At 38.7% G+C, this 24,000-nt stretch overlaps 2 protein-coding genes across 2 annotated transcripts; both read right to left on the reverse strand.

Moving 5' to 3' along the window:
* Window positions 1–2,159: 2,159 nt before the first annotated feature.
* Window positions 2,160–11,170, reverse strand: LOC149107801 (adenosine receptor A3-like). Its single transcript, XM_089296076.1, has 3 exons — window positions 11,091–11,170; window positions 3,748–3,770; window positions 2,160–3,351 (listed from the first exon to the last, which is right to left on the reverse strand). The coding sequence occupies exons 1-3, from the start codon at window positions 11,168–11,170 to the stop codon at window positions 2,345–2,347; spliced, it is 1,110 nt and encodes a 369-aa protein (XP_089152202.1). The 3' UTR covers window positions 2,160–2,344.
* Window positions 11,171–12,174: 1,004 nt separating this feature from the next.
* Window positions 12,175–15,854, reverse strand: LOC149107802 (tetratricopeptide repeat protein 28-like). Its single transcript, XM_089295929.1, has 2 exons — window positions 13,827–15,854; window positions 12,175–12,977 (listed from the first exon to the last, which is right to left on the reverse strand). Exon 1 carries the CDS (start codon window positions 14,168–14,170, stop codon window positions 13,829–13,831), a length of 342 nt encoding a protein of 113 aa, XP_089152055.1. The 5' UTR covers window positions 14,171–15,854; the 3' UTR covers window positions 12,175–12,977; window positions 13,827–13,828.
* Between the last annotated feature and the right edge of the window lie 8,146 nt (window positions 15,855–24,000).

Here is a 24,000-nt window from a genome sequence, read left to right on the forward strand (position 1 = left end):
GTCCAGTACTTTAAGTTTAAGTTATTGATATGGAAGGGAAGTTGAGTAGTGGTGGTGGGGAAGACTTCTGGTGGTTTCGTGGAAAGGTACTTCAGGGTTTGCAAGGGTTGGTTTAATTTCTAAAGTTAAGTGTGTCGGTGGGGTTAGGGGAAGGGGGGTTTAGGCGGAAATTATTCAAAAATAAGATTTAAAGGTTAGTTGTTAAATCTTGCACTAACGCTGAAGGACCAACAAACTACAATGCAGCCACGTCAACCACAAGGTAGTACAAATTGATAAACAAATAAATAAATAAATAAATAAATAAATAAATAAGATAAAATTAGATAAAATACATGCATCTAGCGATAACTGTCTGATATCCCCGGCCCCCCACTTCAATGTTGTGTGGGCGCAGTGATCTGAGTAGTCTTAGAAACAGTAAAATCAAACCCCCAAAACATTGGGGGTTTTATTAAAGAACCAATCAAATTGTCGCTTAGAAAATGGGACGGTATGTTAGTTGTTAAATCTTGCACTAACGCCGAAGGACCAACAAACTGCAATGCAGCCACGTCAACCACAAGGTAGTACAAATTGATAAATAAATAAATAAATAAATAAATAAATAAATAAATAAATAAATAAATAAAATAAAATTAGATAAAATACATGCATCTCGCGATAACTGTCTGATATCCCCGGCCCCCCACTTCAATGTTGTGTGGGCGCAGTGATCTGAGTAGTCTTAAAAACAGTAAAATCAAACCCCCAAACATTGGGGGTTTTATTAAAGAACCAATCAAATTGTCACTTAGAAAATGGGACGGTATGTTACACTAAGCATGAACACTTAGCATGGATCGTGGGGAAGAAAAACAGCTTCAACAGCCAGAGGTGAACATAAATATTAGTTTTAGCGCAAAAATAAAGCATTTTTGTATCAGCTAAGTGTTGTCTCCACTCTGAAAGAGAACTTATAGTGCCATATAACTTTACGAAATGTTGACTAAGACGTTTTTAAATACTTCAGAATCTTGTTCAGAATCTAGCATGTCCTTAGACCAACCGACGCATTACAAGATGTAGATAAATTAATAATTGTTAAATTGTAGGAGGCAAAGCGGAAAAACTCTTTTGCTAAGACAACTTAGCCAGCCGAAAGCTACTTTACGACGTATTATTTTCACTCAAAGGAAAAGCACAGTACCGAAGCCCTAAGAATGTTTCGCTAAAACGTATCAGTCAATTTTTTCAGGGTGTTATTTCCAGCAGACGAAAATTTATTAGACGTAAAAAAGTGTAATTGCTGGTTTTCACTGTCATGCCACAAAAACAAAATGGTAAACATTCAATAAATTAAGTCAAGAATCCGAGATATGATAGATGATTAATGCATAAACACCCTGTTTGGTTTTTCATACCTGCGTTATTCGGAGAATTGTGTTGTCTAAATTGATAGATCTCTGTGTGGAGACGCCATGTTGCACCGATATTGCTGCTGTAACTAACAGAAGAGTGTTATTTTCTCTTAAAGAAAACGTATAGTGTGATAGCTTGAGAAAAGTTTGCTAAGACGCATTCAAATTTTCCAGGGTGCCTTTTTTTCAAAAGAACATTAAATAATTATAAAATGTGTAACTTAAAAAGCCCAATGAGCATCAAAACAGCGCTCATGTGTACATATCCGTATATGACGAAGGATGGAGATAAAAGCAGTCTTTTATCATAACATTGTCGCCTTTTTATGTAATATGTAACATCCATCAGACCTACTCAAAGTTTTCATGGTAAGAGGCACACTAAGTGAACGTTCGTTAACGAAATGAGAAATATTTTTAGACTACTCTAAGTAACTGTTTACGTTCGCTCGAAGAGTAATACAACTTATGGAGGCCAAACGTAAAACTGGTAACAAACTTTAGGCAAACCGTTCCCCTTCATAAAATTGAAGACAATTATTTATTTACGAAACATTTCCATTCGGAATTGGATTAAAAGTCTTCGGAATTGGATTCAAAGTTTCAGTTTTGTTTTAGGGCAAACGATTCTTGAAACCCTCTGCTACTTATAAGAATGAGAAAGAAATAAGTATTGTTTTTTTGATAAAAAAAACCTAGAGCAGTTTGAAGGCGATTTAACCTTAAAGTATTTTAGCTCGAAGAAAAAGACATCCTCTATAGATTTTCTTGTATTTTAATTGTGGCTAGGGACGGTGCATAAATGCAAAACAATATATTCTTTTGCTAGCAGTGTCTAATGTAATAATCACATTTATGTGCAATGCTCTTTTACAGAGAAAAATGAAGTGCTTCATTTTAAAATTCAAGGGAGAGTAAAAGCTTTAACATAAGGACAAAATATTTCATAGCTTGGTGTCCTGAACTTCCTGTTCCAACTCCAGTTGTAAGTGACTGGTACCTGTTAGAAATGTTCTCCGCTGTGTCGCCGGCATCAAAGCGAATGTCTTCACTATTTCCTCGTTTGATAAATGCGATCGCGCTGGCGCCGCTGGTTTTCTTAAGCAGCACAATACTAGGGCTTCTCTGAACACAGGAATTCGTAATGCGTAGACAAGTGGATTGACGAACGAGTTGGAATAAGTTAAAACAACCACCAGGAAATAAAATTTCCTCGCTATCTGGACTTGAAAGACAACGATTAGGTAGTGCATAATAGTTATAGGGAGCCAAGAAAGCAAAGCAAGAAAAGATACAAACAGCAAGGTCTTTGTTAAGCGTTTCTTTTGCGAGGTTCTGTTTTGTTGTTTTGAAGCGACTCTTCCGTGTTGAAACTTTCTCCAAATGGCGATGTTACAGCCACATATTACGAATATTAGAAGTAAGGCGTATATCGTCAAGGGATATATAGCATGTTGGGTTGAAATAAAGAGATTCAACGTAGTCCAGACAGTAGTAACAAGGAAAGCAAGTATCCAGACCATGAAGATGACGATGCGGTATGTTCGCATCGATAGTGTTCGGTGCTTCAGTGGCCAATATGTTGCGTAAAGTCTCTCGCCAGATATAAAAGCCACAGAAATTGACGAAGCGAGCGTGAAAAAGGTATCAACAATCAGGTAGGGAGTATACCAAAACACCAACCGTCCTCCGTTCCAAAGCTGAAAATGAGCCCCAACGTAGTAAATGTAGATCGGTAAAGCCACTGTTCCTAACATCAGGTCAGCAAACGCCATATTGATGACTAGAAACAAACTCCTTTTACGAAGGCTCCTGTTTACTGCAAACAGAACAATGGAGAGCAAGTTTCCTACAACAATAAACATAGATGACAAAATAAAAGCGGTGCACAATGCGATGCCGTCTATCTTGGAAGAAACAGTTTTTGTTGAATCAGTCGCGTTCGCACAATCTGAATGTAAATACGAATATGAAACATGAGTAGCACAGTGCGGTGCGATTCATTTTTTTAGTTCAAAAGAAACGATTAAAACGCCGATAAAACTTTGCCGATGACCACGTATTGGCAGTAGATGAGGGAAATTGGAGTTTCATAATTCGCACTGGTCAAGTGGCATCACCGCAAAATTTCTCAATTTTTTTTCTTTTAAGAACGGTCCTCGAAGGCTTAGTAAATAATGTTTCATTAAGATGCGAAGCTTAAGCTAAGAAGTCCACCTTACTTCCAAACTTGACGCAGTTTTTCAAGACTTAAGTATACGCATGTACAACCTTAACGAAACGGCAGATGTGTTATTAAATTTTGGCTGTAATGTTTGCACTTTGAAGAGGACGTGTGACTAAGTACTTGACGAGCCGGGGCTTTGAGACCTGAAGGTAGAATAAATTACGGAGATTAAATTTTTAGTTTCTAAGCCCAGTCGTAACAGAAAAATTTCAAGAGTGATCAAGTGGCACATCACCATCATCACCGCTTTTTCGTAGGAAAGTAGGAGAGAATGCAGAGTGGCAAAATCACGAGTAATCGTATTAATGCGATTTGAAGGCGCTCCGTTAAGATAGATTTGCGGGAGAAGGCGCTTTCGTATATGTTTAAGTCTAATGTAAAGTAATAGATGTCCAACGCAAAGGCCGTGGGATCGAATCCCGTTCAAAGCCTGAAATTTTTTTCAGGTCTTTTTTCCAGTAGTGTTATGGCTGTATTCGCATCTATCATCATGTTTAAGTCTAACGTTTTTTTTCTAATATTTAAGCAGTATTTCGTTCAGGAAATCATTGATGAGAATTGATTTGTCATGTAATTTGAAGCTGTAAATGTAGTTTCTCATGGATAACATCGTCTAATTGAACTTTCTTTCTTATCCTTCTGGATGAGTTCCCTGTGGTTTCTATCCTGCCTTGCCCGGTCCGTTAATCATTAACGTGACCACTGTAGATTCCTCAAAGCATTTCTTACCACCATGTTTTTAGTGGGTTACACTGTATCTGTATTTCGCGTTTTCGCGCCCATTTCCTGACGCCTTTCGTGGTGAGTTTAAGTGCTTACGCCCTCTGCAGTTTGGATGAGTGTGGTGAGACTTCTTAATATCCCCCCTTGTTCGTTAACTCTGTGCATGCCTCCCTGCGTTTTGAACCCTCGTTTACGCGCGTTTTTTTGGTGTGGTACACCATGTGCAAGTTGCGTTCCTGTGCGCATTTCCTCAGTGTGTTTTCTGTGGTTTTGTCACATATGCAAGACAAAATTACAAGATTTACTGGCAGGCTCGAACTCCTGAAAATCATGCATTCCTTCCCGGCATGCATTTGCTAATTTGCTCTTTGCGCGAGCAGATCATTTTAGTAATGGAACAGAGGCAGTAAATGACTTCCAGAGTGAACTGTGGATTCTTAGCCAATGAGAAAAGAGATAGTAACCACAGTGTGTGATAATAAAAACAATAATAAACTTTATTTACCCTACACATCTACACATTACAGTGCCAGCCTACACAATACAGTTCCGCTAGAAATCAGTGGCCCTGAAACAAAAAAACTGCAGTAAAATTTATAACTACGAAAAAAAAGTTACAATGTACAACAAAGAAAGAAAAGAGCTTGAGCGAAATTAATTACAAAGGTATCGTGGTAACTACATTGCAATCATAAAAATGACGCCGTCCGCAAATTATTGATCAGTAGTAAAATGGTGGCGAGAAGTGTTGTAACATGTGTAGGCTTTTCCAACGAATACCTAAACTCATTGATTGTTGCATATTGTATTTTATTCAACAACACTCACACTCATGCTCAGTGATATTAAGAAGTGGGAAAAATATTGTTTAGCGGGATAAGCCAAGCTGGTACAGCTTGGCTTAAGGGAGGTGCTAAAATTACGACCCACGCGAATCCGGGTGGGAGGGTGGGCCGTCCACCAGCTGACCCGCTGAAAACTGAGCTAGAATGTGAAGTTGTTGGGCGGGTTTCCAGTATTTATTGTATCACAGGCGCGCAATCTTACGTAATCCAATTTTTCAACCATTAGTAGGGGGTTATGTAAGAGTAATTCCATTTTGCATATCATTATGAGTGTTTAGAATAGTAACTGAAGATTAAACAAGGATTATTTATAAAGCTTATTAATGTGGAAGTGTCGGTCGTAGTATTTTGTACACTCGAAAAATAGCTGATTTAGTCATGAACAAAAAGGGAAAAGGTGGTGGAGTCTTATTCTTTGTTAGTCCAAATGAAAAAAACATGGGGCATTTGCTCTATCCACCTGTATCACGTCTAAGAAGACTGGGGAGAGAGATAGAATGAAGGTACGGAGTGTAGGACGCGCCCTCTCTTACATGATCCCCTCGAGTACTTGAAGGAGTGAGCTAGTTATCGAGTCCTACAAAGGCCAAGTTGCTGAAAATTATGGAGGTTTCAGTTTCGCTTGGGTCAAAGTATTTTTCATTGTCCTGAGCTTCCTTGATTTGACCGTTGGTAAAAGCCAAATTAAGGAACAAAAAATAAAAAGAGGAAAGCACCGTAAATTTTTGGGAAAAATTATAATTGACATTAAATACATGCCTTTTCATCAATTCAAAAAAAAATGTACACTGCGCTCTTTGCTAGTGAGACATAAATACTGTAAATACTCGCATTAGGTACTTCATTAAAACTTCTATTTAGTTACTTATTATAAGTTAGTTCTTATCACCTAGTTTACTTACTTGCTACTTGACTAATTTTACTGTTTTTGTTGCCAACTGGAAAGTGTTGCTTCTTTGGCCACTACGGCACACTTTCATTTTTTTGTTTGTTTTTCTATTTGTTCGTTTGTTTGCTTTTTTTTTTAATACATCAAATTATAGCAATTGAAACAAGTATGAGTAACTGAACTTGCACTTGAAGCCATTTAAACACTAAAAACTGAAGTCATTGCTCTGTGCTAGAGTCCTGGTCGAACGGCACACCATAGTCCATGATACTTCGAGAAATCAATTTTTCCTATAACTTTCATCAACTATAATTTACATGATCAAACGGCGCGAAGACGTTTGCCATAATTATAATCGACGATAGCTTATTTTAAGCTCCCTCTAGCTTCTACTGCCACGCTTCTTCGGTGTAAATCATAAACAAATGATTCTGGATAAACCTCATAAATTTTCTGGCAAGGGGGTTTCTAAACAGCAGACAACCGTTTACATGAAAAATCTTGGGTGACCCTGGGCAGAGGACAACTTGCTTTAAATGCAGAGAGCTTGTAGACACCACGCCTACCAGAGATAAATTAGGATATAAAGGGCATGAGGAAACTCGAAATATGAAGGGACCTGCTTTTTTGACATAAACAGTAATAGGAGCCATAATCGGGGACGGAGACCGTAAGCGCGCGCCATTTCTAGTATTGGGGCTGTCCCTATGATAAGGGACAATTTTTCTATTTTCAGAACAAATTGCGCCATCGTGCGCGGCTTACAGACGGACATGCTGCGAGGATTTTTGCAGATGTAGCGCGGGAAAATGGCGTCCGAAATTCCCGAAATGTTTGATGCTTTTGGCCCACAACTCAATACGTTTATGTCTGTTGGAATTTTGCTTCAGTATTTTCGTCGTAAGCTGCTTCAGTTTGAGTGAAGTAAGACAGTGTCGAATTTAGTTATGTCCCGTTTTATATCACTGGCCAAGTTGGGTTCCGCTGCTTCTTTTACAAGAGCTCTACATTACTCCATTCTAAGTTTCACGTATGTTGAAAATTAACAGCTTTTTCATCACGCAGCAAAAAAACTAGCTGGATATATTTGGATATTGCAGCGTTTCAGGACTTCAAAGTTTCCCTCCTCTTGCCACACGCTTGCGAGGATTTCGCCAGAGTCTATCGCGACCGAAAAGAAAAAAAAAAAAAAAATTGCAAGTTTCTGTATCGCCTGAATTGTAAGCACCGCTTGATGTTTCATCAAAATCCAATAAGTTTATGTCTGTAGATGCTGCTCAGTTTTGTTTGTGTACAATTCCAATAAATTGTCTGTTTTCGATGAATAAGAGCGCCCTCCGATGCGTGTTTTGTTCAGTCAGTAAATCATGACAAACTGGACGCACTTTCGTGTGAAAACGTACATCGAACTCATATAATATCTCTAGTTTTTAAATATGTTTAAGGTTGATAAATGTTTGAGAACATATTAAAAGCTTAGTTGAAAATATGTGAATACAGCAGAAAAATCAGCGAAATTACGGTGGAGCTTGTCAATGGCAGTTTACCGTACCCTTTCTATGTTATTTGTATTTTGCGGTCTCAGAGTGACCACGCCATCCTTATGCTTAAATCCAAAAATTCTTGACATAACACGATTACCACATTGCAAAGCGAGAAAGCATTTTATGGTGGACATCAGCTACACTTCTTCAAAAAAGTCTTCAATTCGACCCAGGTAGACTTTTGTCTTGAAATATCTCGTTCACAGCTATGCAAAGGAACCATTTTCACTGACTCCCGCAGTTCGTATCGGAACCGCAATGGCCCCCAACAATGGTAAGAAACGAACACGTACTGCTCTCCATGACGCTTATATTCCAAGACGGACTGTTAAATTACGCCAAAAAATAGAACTGTTGATCAAGAGTTGTTGAGTTCAACTCTTTTTTTCCACCCATGGAGGGTCACGCATTGTAATGCCAGCGCGTGACCGATTCACTAGATTAGAAACTCTGAAAATAATATTCTTCTCAGATTCAGGAAATGGGTGGTCAAATACTTAGGAAAATATTCAGCACATAATTATTATGAGCTGTTACCTTGCTGTGCAAGATTGCTATTAGACACGGCGAACATGGAGCAAGGACGATCCAGTCCTCTAGCCCTCCCCCCCCCCCCGTTAATTGCGCATTTTTCGTTCCTTCTAAAACATCTGTTCCTTGCAAGACATCAGACATTTGTAGTGATTATTGTATATAGGCCAAAATCTTTTCTGACACTTCTGTTTGCTCAGTGTTGGACAATCTAACGAACAAGTTTCTACGTCCAATGTAAAATTTTGTGATATTTTCCGTGAAAATTGAAGCTAATTCGATTTTGTCTTTCAATTTGAATGTTTACACAGGTGTAATGATGCACTGATTTTCGAAGATGAAAGTGTATTTGGGCTGCGAATTTCCTGCCTTGTGCCTTTTTCAACCCGGATTCAAAGATCAGTAATCGGCTAGTTTTATATTTCTTTCAATGGGTAAAAGTGCACCCATGTCTGTATAGTGCTAACGGGCTTATAGACATATTTCGGGAAACCCGGTCACAGACTGAGGCCATCGCCAAAATGTTTCGCTTCCCATCGCCCAAGCGAAAGGCTATTTTTGGGATAAATTTAAAATAAAAAACTTTTTAGGCGCATTGCCTTCTGCCTTTTTTTGGTGTTGCCATGTTTAGTACCTTTCATAAACATCTTCAAGTGACTCTGACATCTAAATCAGACCTCATAACGACGTCTTCGAACACCTGTGAGAGTGAGAGTGGCAAAATGGAACTCATGGCCGTGAACGTATAATCAAGGCTTGCTTGAAATAATTTATTTGCTAATTTTTCAAAATTTTCTTTGCAATTGCATATCATTTCGTGCATCAGCTAACAAACACTTCAAACGTGGAAAAATCATTGATCCCGACATGCGTTAAAGGCTGAATAAAAAGGTTGTGATACTGGCTGTATAGTTATTTCTGAGAGGCTTACGGATACATTCAGGAACTTTATACAATTAATGTTTTCATAGAAGAGCACTCATTTCAGGTTCAAGGGATTCAAGATTCTGTTTATTTGCCTTTTTACGTAATATATAAGGAGGTTTTAGCGATATACCGAATGAGCAAAATTGGTATGGTAACTTTTATCAGCCGAGCTTAAAATCAAACATTGTTTTAAACAAAATAATGAGTAACATACTGTTGCACAGTAGGCTGTATTCAGCCGTCCGCTCCCCTGAAGAAGAACTAATACTGCAGAGGGGCGTCTGTGGATTACTGTTCATAATAGGTTCTCTCGTGTAATTGACGTTGCTCATCTATAACAACATTTCAGTTTCACAACATCTGACGTGCCAAGTGGAAACAAAAACGAAATTCTTGTGTTCACGTGGTTTTGTCAAAAGGCCGTTTATGGCATTTGAGCATGTTCACAGATATTCACGCAATAATTGCTCAACTAGAAACTGAAATAATAGTGAGTTACCTCCCTTGCGACTAGAGGAAAAAATCTTTTACGACGTGTTACATCTTTTCCTATCTGACATGCTTTGAAGACAGACGGGGCAACTTTAGAAGAACTTAGCCTGCGAGCAGGCTCACCTTTGAATCACGCGCACGAGCGGCGAAGAACAACGCGATCCGGCGGGAAGGAGTCTGGTGAAGAGGCGCAAAGAAAGTGAGCTCACTTTCCTGTCCCGCGGCTACGCCGCGCGCGCTTGTGCTCCAACCACGAGAGTCTGCTCGCGGGTTAAGAAGAACTTAGCTGATGTCGCTCGATCTTTTGTAATTGTTCATGCACATTATCAAGATACGAGAGAATGTGAATTTATTATTCATGTCAGTCACTTCAGAATAAACTTTCCACGATGCGATCGATGACATTCTTCCTCATTTCCATTGTAACAGACCACGACATCACAGAATCAAACAGCTTCGAGTTAGCCGTAAGTCTTCGTTTTCGGTTTTAATGAATGTCACAGCTCTACATTATTCTCAACTGAGAGGGTAAACAATACCATTTTAGCTACTTACTACAGTAGGTTCCCTTTGAAAAGTGAAAAGTACGAATTGCAGATTCGGGTGTTTCCAGAAATTCCAAGAAAACAGATAATCATAAATGCGCTCCAAGAAATTAGTTTAGAAATACTATGAAGTTCTCAGAGGAAGCACCCCGCCATTACCTTATTTAAAATCTCCCGCATCTCACCTCCCGAGGATGCGTAGGGTATTTTCACGCATGCTTGATGGGTACGCCTTGAAATGCCCTACAAACTAAAACAATTCCGATTTCATTCGTCGCTATGCTCAGTGCCTCCCTCTCCTAGTATGGCAACTTGGTACACGCGACTGTAAATTATTTGATGCGCCTTTCGAAATTTGAACGAGGTTTTACTGGAGCTGCTGTCAATCAAACTATATCAGAACGATTAAATTTAAGTTTCATCGGCACGTAATGCTGCTTCTACAAAACATCCACCAACTGTTGTTGTTTTTCCTTGTACAATAAGGCTAGTATAAATATAAACATTTGTTTGTAGTAGGGAGTTGTTTTCGTTACGGGATAGAGTGAAGTTCTACTGACACAATTTTTTCCCACCATCATCATGGTGTGTGCGATTCATTGCAGTCCATTCTTACAGAAAGTTTCGGCAGGAATATAAAGCATGTGCTAGAGCAGGTCAGTAATAGATTTCTAGCAGATTACCTCTGGCAGGAAATTTTATTCTTGGACCTACCGGCCTATTAGAGGAGGTTTTTGTAGTATCCGGAATATTTAATGGCAAATGTTATGATTAGAAGACGGTATTTCATGGCAAGGTAGTCATTAGGCAAATCCCAGCGTTCTGATTGGTTCTTTCTGGGTTGGGATTTTGCCAAAAGAAACGTTTCCATGGAAACGGTCATAAGCCGTGCATTTCTTGCTTTCCAAAGCGCGTCTTGAGGGTCATATAATAAACTACTTACTAACCTAACTTGCTCGAGCCGTACTGGGGAATATTGACCTTCACGCGGTCGACTTTGTACGGACCTCGCTGCGCTCTGTCCGTAATGGCACGACCTTGGGCCATTATTCCCTAGTGCGCTCAAGCAAACTAGGTTAGTAAGAGGTTAACATTTACGTTGTTTCTAAGAAAATATCTTATTAATTACCGTTGTGGAAAATACAATATAGAAAATTTCTTTTCTATTTTTCTATGTGCAACTATACAAGATGCTCAGACACCGGGCGTGAACTCCCGGAAATCATGCACTTGATCGCGGCATGCATTTACTTGACTGTTGCAGATTAGTAAAGGCAAACAAGGAATGCATGGTTTCCAGTGTCGACTGCAGCTCTGAACCGATAGGAAAGGGGATAGTGAGTAAACTGTGTGATGTTAAAAATGATCTCACTTTATTTACAAGAGGTAAGAGAACAAACCTGAAAAACTATCTAGTGCTAAATATAAATTGAATTAATTTTTAAACGCGTTAACGTAACTGTAAAGACAGTAATTGCTCTAAAGTAATACAAGATGTTTGCGAGAGACAAATCAAATTGAATGATATTATAAGGTGATCCATTTCATTTATCAAGTATTCAAACACAACTTTCTTGGCTGGATTACCTAAAATCAATTTTAGGCGGCGTGGCCGAGTGGTTTAGGGCGCTGGATTTGAAATCTGGAGGTCCCTGGTTCAAATCCTCCGCCCTACCGCTATCTGGATTTGTTCTCGGTAGCCCCGAGTTCAACTCCTCGGCCGCGTTTTGTAAATAGCCAACTGGTCAGCCTCCCACCAGTTGGGATTCTTAATAGTTTATGTTATATTTGAAATATTTGTTTATTTATTTACAGTGTCCCCAATTAGCACATTAGTGCTAAATACATCGACACTTAAATAAAGTTATTATTATTATTATTATTATCAGTGATTGATGCATATTGCAAATTAACAGAATCTGTAAACAATCCAGTACAGTTCAGTATTCAGTAAGTATTTTTCCTGCTTGTGTTTCTGTTTGTTTCTTGGACATTAGTAAAAGTCAAAAGGCTGAGTGACAAAAATACAAATAGAAAACTCATCCCCACTAACAATTTAAAAAATGGAGCTTTTAATATGATACCATAGACAGTTTTTAAAAATAATGGCAAACTGTTTAAATCGCAAGACAGAAGTTGTGTTGTGCGCGAGGTGACTCCTGGGTGGAAAATAACTAGAATCATGCAAGCGCTTATCTTGAACGAGAAGGCAAATTCTAGGCTTGGTAAGAAGGAAAATTTAATTTTTCATACCTTATAATCGCTCTGTAACAGTGGCTCGCTGGAGGGGTGAGTGGGAAACATTCTCAACAGGGACAACTTTTGACCATGTGAACAGGCCCTTAATTTGCCACCGACACTAAACCAACAGTCGCTTACCGACGATTGTGGGTTAAATCAAACAGATTTAGGTTTAATAAAGCTTAATTACCATAATTACTTAATTACCATATATTTTTGTTAACGTAAGTTCTGAGAATTTAGTGTTACATCAGGACAATAGCTGTCACTGCGCTTGTCAGCGGCTTGACACACAAGCGAGGCGAAAGGGTCAATTCTGCATTGTATTGACCCTTTCGCCTCGTTTGCATACCTTTTAAACCAAAAAATATTTGACCGAAGACTCGACTGCAGTAACAGCTATTTATCTATACTCATCACCTGTGTTGATGATCTTTAACTAATGGCTACTCACTTTCTGATCTCTAGCTATCACTTTCTGATCTCGTTCATAAGACTTCTCACACGGACAAAAAGTGGTAACGAATTTAAACAGTGTTTATTTGATGCATGTGACCGCAATCTTGGATTAACACGCTTGAAACCTCGGGGAAGTTGCTGTTACCATGCGTCTCTGCAAGAACAGAAAAATAACCAATGACGGTGATTGCTTACCATTTACCCGGAAATTGCGCTAATTTCGGTCAGAATGTAAATGTAAGACAATTTTGGCTGGACTGATCGGAAAATTTTCGTAATTTTCACTATTGGCAAGGATTGGCAAGGATAGCGCATTGTTCCCTGTAACGAAACTCTGAGGTAAGTTAGAAATTAATTCTCGGTGACAGGCCAGTATGTCTTACATTGCAAAGCTAGCTTTCGTTCTGTTCGACTTAGGGGAATAAGATCACTGCTTTTTAGGCCATGTTTAGCAAAATATCCTGACTTGTTTTTAGCGAACCACGACTACTAGATTTGCACTGAACAATTAGACTATTCGCTCTTAATTTCTGTGATGGTTGACTCCGACGGCGCCCTCGTAAACAATCACGCGATCGAAATAATCGAGTTGTTAGTCAGAGTACTAAAGTGTCTGACTACTGCGTAAATTCGCAATCTTATTGGCTACACAGACACTCAGAGTGCGCGTTCAGTTACTAGAGGTTATTGCCGAAAAACAAAAAAAAACGTCTTGAAAACATATTGTTTGTCGAGTTGATGATTTACATGGTTAACATAGACACTCACGCTTCATTGACGAGGGCGAGGGCGAGACTTCGAGAGAACTATCAACTAATAAAAACCCTCCGCGAGTATTCTAAATGCAAAAGATTTGAAGACCCGTTGTTGACATGTCTAGCATGATTTGCATCTCGTGACTTATGACATGAAATGGCGACAGTTTTGTTAACGTTTATTAGCTGGCCCTTCTCCCTCCCCCTCCCCCCCGCCAAAAAATGTTTTCTTTCTAAAAAATACTCACCGTCATATCCCAAAGTCAAATGTCACGTTGTCTCCAATCAGCATAAACGGCGCCCACTCGGAAACCATGTCAAAGCCGTTACCTCTCATCCACTTCATGGCCTGGTGAAGGGATTCACTTGCACTCTCCCCACGATCAAGATGCTCGTAGAAACGACGCATCAGCTGCTCTGTTGCTTCGTCGCTTATGGCCCATAGAGCTACCAAAACGGATCGTGCACCGGATCCTAAGAACGCTCGGGCAATCCCAATGACTCCTTCAGCTCTAATCTGCCCACATGCACTATGACAACAGCTAAGTACCACCAGTTTTGCTCGCAATTGAACATGTGCAATGTCAGACATCGTCAATAGGTAATCGTCCTCTTCTGGAATCCTGTTAGGAGTGGCTACTGGAGAAAGGGCAATTTCCCCTCTTTCGGCATTACCATGGGCTGCAAAATGTATCAGACTCACTGAATCTAACCTTTCAATTACTGCCTGCTTTGTTGCGTGCTGTCCTAACAAAGGTTTAACACCTAGCAGTCATCCAATCATGACTGCTTCATTTCCTGCACAGGGTAATCTAGAAAAGGGCATTTCCTTTCCTTTGTAACACACCGTACCGAGAACTGGATCCCCCACTATTAGAGCACCAGTCTGACTGTGATAGTATGCGGGACTGTCCTGAATGAGCTTGAGAGTCGTCAAAGAAGGAACGATGCGGATTCTGAATTTCCCTGATAAATACCTCCCGCCTTCATCCTTTAACGCTGGAAATGGAACTTGGTTTAAGAAGCGATCAGGAACAACAATGAGCTCGGGCTCCTCAAGTAGTTCAGCTACCGGGCTGATTAGCATTCTGTAGTGCAAAGAAGCGCTCGATTCGGAATTTTGACTTTCTTCATCTTCTTCCTCTATAAGTCTTAATGCTGCGAGGCTCTTAACGTCATTTAAAGATCGATCTTCGCAATTCTCCTCGGATAAAACAGCAAAGCTTCGAAAGCTTTTCGCGAAGAAATTATCTAACTTGCCAACTGGTCCGGCACCAACTAGTTTCTCATTCACTGTTATTCTTCGGAAATGAATGATTCCACTTGTCTTGAGAACCCAGAAAAACAGATCATATCCATGATAAGAAATGTACAGACAAGAAGAGTTAATTTCTCTTTTCATGATATTTTCAATACCAATCCACGATTGCGGATCAGCTGAGATCTGGCTTTCAAGAGAATACTGAGTTACCATCAAGTCTGCTAACGCTCTAGCCCGTGCCAGCTCTAAAACATAAAGTGCATGGTTCGGATTTCCCTCAAAACAATAAAATGCACTAAGATTCCGGTAAGGAAAGGAACGAACGTCTGAAGAAATCGTCGTTGTCCCTTAAGAAACTTCGTAAAGTTTCGCTTCTGTTTATACTCAGAAACAGACAGGCCAACGCTTCCTGGATCTTGTCTTGGCATAATTTCACCATTGAAAGATTGCAAAGAGATTTGAACTCGCTGTCTAAGTCTTCAATATCTCGACTAATTGACACTGCCTTTTCAAGATAATCTTCAGCCATGACATATTCACCGAGAGATTGATACAATGCTCCTAAGTTTCCGTAATCTGCTGCTTCTCCTCGTTTGTCACCAATTTGTATTCTAATGGCAAGTGCTTTCTCAAGATATTCTTTAGCTTTTTCATATTCACCAAGAGACTTAAACACAGTTCCTAAGTTTCCGTAATCTGCTGCTTCTCCTTCTTTGTGACCAATTTGTATTCTAATGGCAAGTGCCTTCTCAAGAGATTCTTTAGCTTTGTCATACTCACCAAGAGACTGAAACACAGTTCCTAAGTTTCCGTAAGTTGATGCTACTCCTTCTTTGTGACCAATTTGTATTTTGATGGCAAGTGCTCTCTTAAGATATTCTTTAGCTTTGTCATATTCACCAAGAGACTGAAACACAGTTCCTAAGTTTCCGTAATCTGCTGCTTCTCCTTGTTTGTCACCAATTTGTATTCTAATGGCAAGTGCCTTCTCAAGAGATTCTTTAGCTTTGTCATACTCACCAAGAGACTGAAACACAGTTCCTAAGTTTCCGTAAGTTGATGCTACTCCTTCTTTGTGACCAATTTGTATTTTGATGGCAAGTGCTCTCTTAAGATATTCTTTAGCTTTGTCATATTCACCAAGAGACTGAAACACAGTTCCTAAGTTTCCGTAATCTGCTGCTTCTCCTTGTTTGTCACCAATTTGTATTCTAATGGCAAGTGCCTTCTCAAGAGATTCTTTAGCTTTGTCATACTCACCAAGAGACTGAAACACAGTTCCTAAGTTTCCGTAAGTTGATGCTACTCCTTCTTTGTGACCAATTTGTATTTTGATGGCAAGTGCTCTCTTAAGATATTCTTTAGCTTTGTCATATTCACCAAGAGACTGAAACACAGTTCCTAAGTTTCCGTAATCTGCTGCTTCTCCTTGTTTGTCACCAATTTGTATTCTAATGGCAAGTGCCTTCTCAAGAGATTCTTTAGCTTTGTCATACTCACCAAGAGACTGAAACACAGTTCCTAAGTTTCCGTAAGTTGATGCTACTCCTTCTTTGTGACCAATTTGTATTTTGATGGCAAGTGCTCTCTTAAGATATTCTTTAGCTTTGTCATATTCACCAAGAGACTGAAACACAGTTCCTAAGTTTCCGTAAGCTGATGCTACTCCTTCTTTGTGACCAATTTGTATTTTGATGGCAAGTGCTTTCTCAAGATATTCTTTAGCTTTGTCATATTCACCAAAAGATTGAAACACAGTTCCTAAGTTTCCGTAATCTGCTGCTTCTCCTTGTTTGTCACCAATTTGTATTCTAATGGCAAGTGCTTTCTCAAGATATTCTTTAGCTTTTTCATATTCACCAAGAGACCTCAACACAGTTCCTAAGTTTCCATAAGCTGATGCTACTCCTTCTTTGTGACCAATTTGTATTTTGATGGCAAGTGCTCTCTTAAGATATTCTTTAGCTTTGTCATATTCACCAAGAGACTTAAAGACAGTTCCTAAGTTTCCGTAAACTGTTGCTTCTCCTTGTTTGTCACCAATTTGTATTCTAATGGCAAGTGCTTTCTCAAGATATTCTTTAGCTTTGTCGTATTCACCAAGAGACCGAAACACAGTTCCTAAGTTTCCGTGAGCTGATGCCGCTCCGTTTTTATGACCAATTTGTATTCTGATGGCAAGTGCTCTCTTAAGATATTCTTTAGCTTTGTCATATTCACCAAGAGAATGAAACTCAGCTCCTAAGTTTCCGTAATCTGCTGCTTCTCCTTGTTTGTCACCAATTTGTATTCTAATGGCAAGTGCTTTCTCAAGATATTCTTTAGCTTTCTCATATTCACCAAGAGATTCAAACATAGTTCCTAAGTTTCCGTACGAAGTGGCCTCTCCTTTTTTGTCACCCATTTCCTTCATGGTTTTTATGGCTTTCTTATAAAGTTCCTCTGCTTCTTCGTATCTATATTGCTGTTTACATATGTTGGCCATTGCTATTGTATGATACCCTTCCTTGTCTTTTTTATTACACTTGCGGAAAATTTCAAGAAGTTCCCTGCCGTAGATTAAGGCTTTTGTATACTCAGGGATAAAACAATACGCAAAAAAAATAGTTTGATAGATGCAAATGTTGATTATATTGAAACGCTCTCCTCCCGTTTGTAGTACTTCATTATTTAGGAGGATCAAACATTCTTGGCAGACCTCAATGGCTTTTAGACCACGACCAGTGTTGAGAAGAAAAATGGCAACAACGAAGCCAATATAGATGGCTTGTAAAATGTCTGTTATGATGCTCATAGCGTCCTTTTCTATAAGCCCTGTCAAACGGATAACGCGAATCAAGATTTGTAGCTATTTTGAGTACTAATATACTTTTCTACGCCTTTCTGTCTGGTTGTCTAAGTGTGTAAAGGCGAATTCAAAGCTGGGGGTAGCCCTGTTATGGACTTTCATTTCGTCAGAGGGGAGCAGAAACAGTCCCAATCTAAACAAAAGGAAACTGATGAAAATACGAGGCCGTTGGTTGAATGCAGTTTGTTGTCTTGGCGTGTGTGAAAACCGTCGTGTTGATCATTTCAGGGCAATGGGTTTTTTTTCTTAGAGCTGCATTTTTGTTTTTCTTTTTTTCCAGCAAAAATCACCGTTAAAGTTCAGGCTGCTTACAAGTCCTTTCTTAGTTTTTCATTATTTTTTTGAGTCCAATTTTTTAGGCAGAAGAATCTTTTGAAGTTGCAGTATCTAAGCAAGGACAAGTTCCATTAAAGAATTTAACCACATATCGCGCCTGGATTGATTGATCTTTTCTAAAGCTGATACTACCAAATTTAGAGAAACAGAGACATATTTAAAATTGACAGTTTGAATTAACTCATTACGGAAAAAGGGATGTAGAGAAAACAGCATTACTATTTAGTTAAGACACACCTCAACAAAAGCAAATAAATTAAAGGCAACTAAAACCAAATGAAGGCGAATACCAAAATTAAGAAATGTGTATTAACAGCGAGGTCTTAGATTCAACTGATATATTTACGAGTTTCATTTTATAGAATGTGTCCGTCAAAGCCTGTTTTCTCTTTTCTTTTGCGTTAACTCAGTTCTCACAAGTATTGTAATGACTTTTTATCGATCCCAAAATTACTTTATCAGTGTTGTGTCCTTCAAAATTTCTACTCTGGCCTATTAATAAAAATGTGGCCGAGCAGATTGCGTCCGATCAGTAAAAGAAAAATACACTGAATATATAATAAAACATATAATAAAACTATGTATCTGGTGTGCGACTGCTATTCCCAGTTCTGGCTTCTCTGCTCAAATGACCGTGATAATTTAACTGTTTAATGTTTCCTGTTTTCTCCAATCATTGAGCTCGCGAAAGTCTCCTTTTTTTCATGGAAAAGGTAGAGCGACTGAACAGTTAACGTAATAATTTCAGTCTTACATGAATAACAAAACTAAATCTGATTTGCACTCACCACTTTTGCTGAGTCACTAGAATGAAACAAAAACCAATATGCGCCGACAACGATATTTCCTGTGAAAATTGTTAACAGGGAAAAGTTAAGCAGATTTTTACTCCACAACGGTACCTCCAAACAATAATTCGTTTGATTTATTTCTTCGCGTGACTTACAGCACTCAAAAATTGAAGAAACTCAGTCACGCAATTCATGAAAAATCTCTTTCAGTCTAAATTGAAACTATTAAACAGCGCTTTCAAATACACTTTATATGTGTATGAAACAGCTTAAAGTTTGCAATCTTACCGTGTTCAGTTTGTCGATCCTCGGACGAAATTAAATCAAAAGTGACAGAGACTGAGAAATAAAAACAAATTCAAATTAAGGAGTATAATTAATTACTGATGGCAAAATTCAATGCTTTTTAAAGCATATTGCGTTGTTGACTATAGTTAATAGATTGAAATGATTATTAAGCCCGACAAAGTTCTTTGTTGTATGTTTTTGTTTTCATTTCGGTCTTGACCATGCATTAAACACAATAGGTGATTATTTCTGTTTCACAGACTATATAACTCAACTGAAAAGTTTAGGTTACGTGATTTATGCCTTTTATATATGATCGCAAAACGAAAGACTGTTTACTGTTGTGGACCTTCCAACACAAATTGTGGCGTCTTTGTTTGCTCTTTTGAAGTTTGTCAAGTTTTAAAACTATTCCCCTCTACTAACTATGAGTTGATTAATGAATAAAGTTTACATTCCTCGCCTTCGTTTCGTAAAACTAACTGACTTGCTCACAAGACAAATACGATAACTAAAGACAAATGGCTCTTGCCATCGTTCTGTTGTAATTTCTCATATTTGTTATGCGCGAGCGCTCATTTTATAATTTACTTTGCACGATCTCATTGATTTCCTTCTGCCGCCTTCTCATGGTAACAATATCAATTCACAGAACTAAAAACCTTTCCTTTCTTACAGCAAACAATTGAGTTTGGGATTAATTATCACTGCATGATTGGTTGAAGGTCGTGGATATCATAATCAAGCTCTATATTATTCTAACTGGGTAAGACAGAAACCGGACGATGCAAAATGAAACCCCGAATTCCACTTGAGGGGTTCTCGATATTTCTAGAAAACATTGATTGTCATAATAAGTCATGCATGGAAGATCTATTTCCAAATTTCTGGAGTGTCAAGACATAAACGTGGCGGGATATGTAAGATAAGCTGAAAATCATGGCGGGATGTGGAATGCAGGATGTGAGATAAGGGATAAAAATATCTTGGCCTGAGCAGCATGTGCCCATTTCAACCAGGAAGTGCGGGATAAATCTGATATCGAGGGGCGGGATGCGGGATTAAAAAAGGGAAATCACGGTTACTAAGTAAGTGGAGAAATAAATTTACCTTTCGGGAGTGTTTGGAAACACTAACTAGTTTCTAAAACAGTTTCCCAATCGCGTTTCGGTCGCATCAGCGTCATTAACTATAACTGGCTCAAATTAGTCTTTAATAACATGACGTTAGAGTTAAAAGTAGTTATTGATTACGGTCGACGCTACGGCAACAAATTTTCAAAGGTTCGTTCTTCGCGTTCAAAAATTAAATTGACTGGAAACAGTTTACATAATGATTTCAGCTTACTATGGATAACAGAGCTACTAAAATGTTTAAACAAATTAGCACTGCGCAAACGATGCTTGCAAACAATTATTCGTTTGACTCGCTATTAGCTATGACAACATAAGGAAAATCAGTCACATGATTCACACAAACCCTTCCCAGTGTAAATTTAAAGTATTAAAACTAAGCTTATCACTTGTTTTATGTACACCCAACTCTACCAGTCACAGGCAGCTTGCTGTTTATAGACATATCGTCTTCAGGTTTTCGATCTTGTGATGAAAGTGAAACCAAAAGTGATAGAAACTGACAAAAGACACTGCAAGACTTTTTCCCTGCATGGCAAGTGGAAGTTAAAGAAAACTGCAAAGTACAATTTTTATAAGTTTCAAACGCGGCTCAAAACAATCGAATTAAAACACTTCTTCTAAAGTGTGTTATTATGTTTTTTGCTATCTTCATTTTTTGTCAACATGCTAAGGGGAAAGTCCAGTAGCTTTAAAGGCATATTGAACGTGCGTCACTTCGTTTACAGAGGGATGAATGTTTCTGCCAATATTTTTTCCAGTATAGTGGAATCCCGCCTTACGATCACCTCATTATTACGGCCACTATTTTGTTCTCGGCGAAACGCCCATACTTTTCTTTATAACGAAACCCCGTTAATGCGCCACCCCGTCAATACGGCCTACGGCCACATTCTGAGATCCCAACCTGTATAATCCTTGATAATTTACCATGTTTATACGGCCATTCAAGCCAGTTATGTTCATCTTTCCATTGTTAATATGGTATGTACTGATTGAACAACAGTTGTTTTTAGAAGTGCAATTGTGATACATATGTTCAGACGTCACTCAATTTAGACCAGTCACGAAACTTGACTCTACACCGTTAATACGGCCAAATTTTCATGGACCGTTTATGACCGTATTAACGGGGTTCAACTGTTAAATAGCAAGGTATAAAAGAAAATCAATGTCCTCGGAATTTTTTTCTTTCTCATGATTACGATAACTAAGCTCGCCTGTACGTGTCACCCTTTACAATAAGAGGAACAGTGGAAAGCTTTAATTTAATGATGTTGAAAGTGTCATGGCTGACAATGTTGTTTTGGAAAACCTGAACCATACTGCAAATCTGTGTCTAATCTGTGTCTAACCTGTGTCTAATCTAATCTGTGCAGTGGCTATCGAATCGACTTTCTAGAAAGTTCGCTTGTCTTATTCTACGAAACAGCATTTACAGTGAAACCTGTATTAGGCGGACCCCATATCAAGTGGAAACCCTCTATTACGTCGACACTAGGTGAAGTCCTAAAAGTTTCATCGCACATTTACTGCAAAAAAAAAACCGCTACATTCAGCGGACACCTCTGTTAAGCGGACGCGGACACCAAGTTGCACAAAACCAGCAATAAGCGGACACTTCAAGAGCTATTTACTTTTAAAGGTCTAGCTGAGACTCCTTTAACATTGTTCAGCGATGTCGTTTTAAAGCTAAGCGATTATTCCAGATTGATGCATTTACTGACTGAACATTGTCCTATGAGCAGTGTTTGATCTTACACTGTGTTACACTGTACTATAAAAGAGTTACTAGTTAACTATTATCGCACGACATATTAGAACCTGTTTTGAACGGACACCCTGTATTAAGCAGACACTAATGAGGGTCCTAAGGGTGTCCACCAAATACAGGTTTCACTGTAGTTAATTTCACTTCCAAAAACAATTGTAAATCGTAAACCGTTTTAATTCGTACAGAAGTACGGTAAATTAATTAAGCCCAGGTTAGGGAATGCAGCACCTTCCACAATAAACAAAGTTTTGCTTCTTGCACAAAAATAATGAAGAACGTTTAAATGATATCCTCCTACTATAAATTAATTTGTACTCACCAGTCTGTTCAGAACAACAGGATGAATCCAAAATCAAACCGCGTCAACAACAGTAACTGTTTCAATAATAACAAAGAAGAATTTAAGCAGATTATATATCGAAAAGCGTTACTTCTAGCGAGCATTCATTTGCGTGACTATATTTTCTTGCGTGACTCATTGTTAGAGCTCGCAACCCAAATAACATTTGTCACGCTATGCATGCAAATTTCTTCCAGAGGAAATGATTTAATAGTATTTAATATTGACTTTTCTGGCAGATTTAAAGCTCATGTTTTGAAGTACGATGTAAATTTACGGTGTTTAGTTACACTATCTCGACATCAAAGGGAAACCACCACTAAGAAACTGAAATAAGAGTGAGGGAATTCCCCTGCAAGATAAAGGCAGACAATGACAAACACAAATAAAATAGCTGGGAGACAGCTAAATAAAAGAGTAATTCTAATAAGTATTACATTCTTTGCTCTCTTTAGTTTTCATATGCAGAGGAAACAGATGATCGTATCACGCATGCGTTTGTGGGTATCCGGGATGTGGGTTTAAAAAAGGATACGGGTAAAAATACCTTGGTGGAAAGATAATATCCCCTTTTCGGCGAGCTGGAGGGCGCGACTCTTTTAGAGTTCATGGTAAGATACAGAAGAATAATATAGAAAACAGGAAATCGCATTTTCTCTGTTAACTCTAAAGTTTCAGTGAAGTGATTTCCAAGGAGCGCGCATTAGCTCAATGACCACGAAATACCCCTCTAGAGGCCACAAAAAAACAAAGATACAAACAATCAAACAAACAAAACAAAACAAAACAAAAATACTACTACTACTACTGTTCGGAGTTCATTCGTTATCCTACATTGCCTCGTTTGATTTGTTGCGCCACCCAAATTATCAATCGAAGAAAATCCAACTTATATTTGTCGAGCTCATTCAAGATATATGGGAACGATTTAATTCGAGTTTGATTGTTTCGGGATGTTGCTAGAGCAAAACATGCCAAATTTGTATTAGTTATCGTCCTTTCATTGAGGCCAGTATGTGTACAGCATTTCGTAACTGAAAGAAACCCGTTCTGTGACAGAGTTAGGTTCTACTTTAAGGGCGTAGCTTGGGAGGAGGGGGGTTCTAAGGTGCTTGTGACTCCCTCTTTTTTAAGTTTTCTTTAAGGAAACAACCTACAACAGGTGGCAAAAACGGCATGCCAGTCTGGTGAGTACTCTCACTTTGACAGAGTGTGACCTCCCCCAACCGCCCATTTGAAAAATCCTGGTGGAGATGATCAACGTCTTTGTAAAGTGACTATCAGAGAGGTGTGTTCTTGATCCATTGCAGTCTTATCTCAACCCTAAATGTATTCCATAACCGGTTGGTAGGGACATGAGGCATTAGCTAAAGGCGGTCACTAATAAAGTACTAGCAGTGCTGGCAAAAGCATTTGATTCGGGATATCGAGACTATACACACTAGGCCATACAATTACATGAGGAGGTTTTCGCAATATCCCGAATAAGCGAGATGGATATGGTAACTGTTAACAGTGGAGGCCGAAATTATACAATGTTAGAAACAAAATATAACTATGACTAACTTGCCGTTGCGCAGCAGACTGTGTACAGTCGTTTGCTCTCCTTAAGAAAAATTGCAGAGGGGCGTCTATGTGACATTGTTACAGT

This window comes from Orbicella faveolata, unplaced genomic scaffold (genome assembly GCF_042242905.1).
Source record: "Orbicella faveolata isolate gen_17 unplaced genomic scaffold, um_ofav_v1 contig_26, whole genome shotgun sequence".
NCBI classification, from domain to species: Eukaryota; Metazoa; Cnidaria; class Anthozoa; order Scleractinia; family Merulinidae; genus Orbicella; species Orbicella faveolata.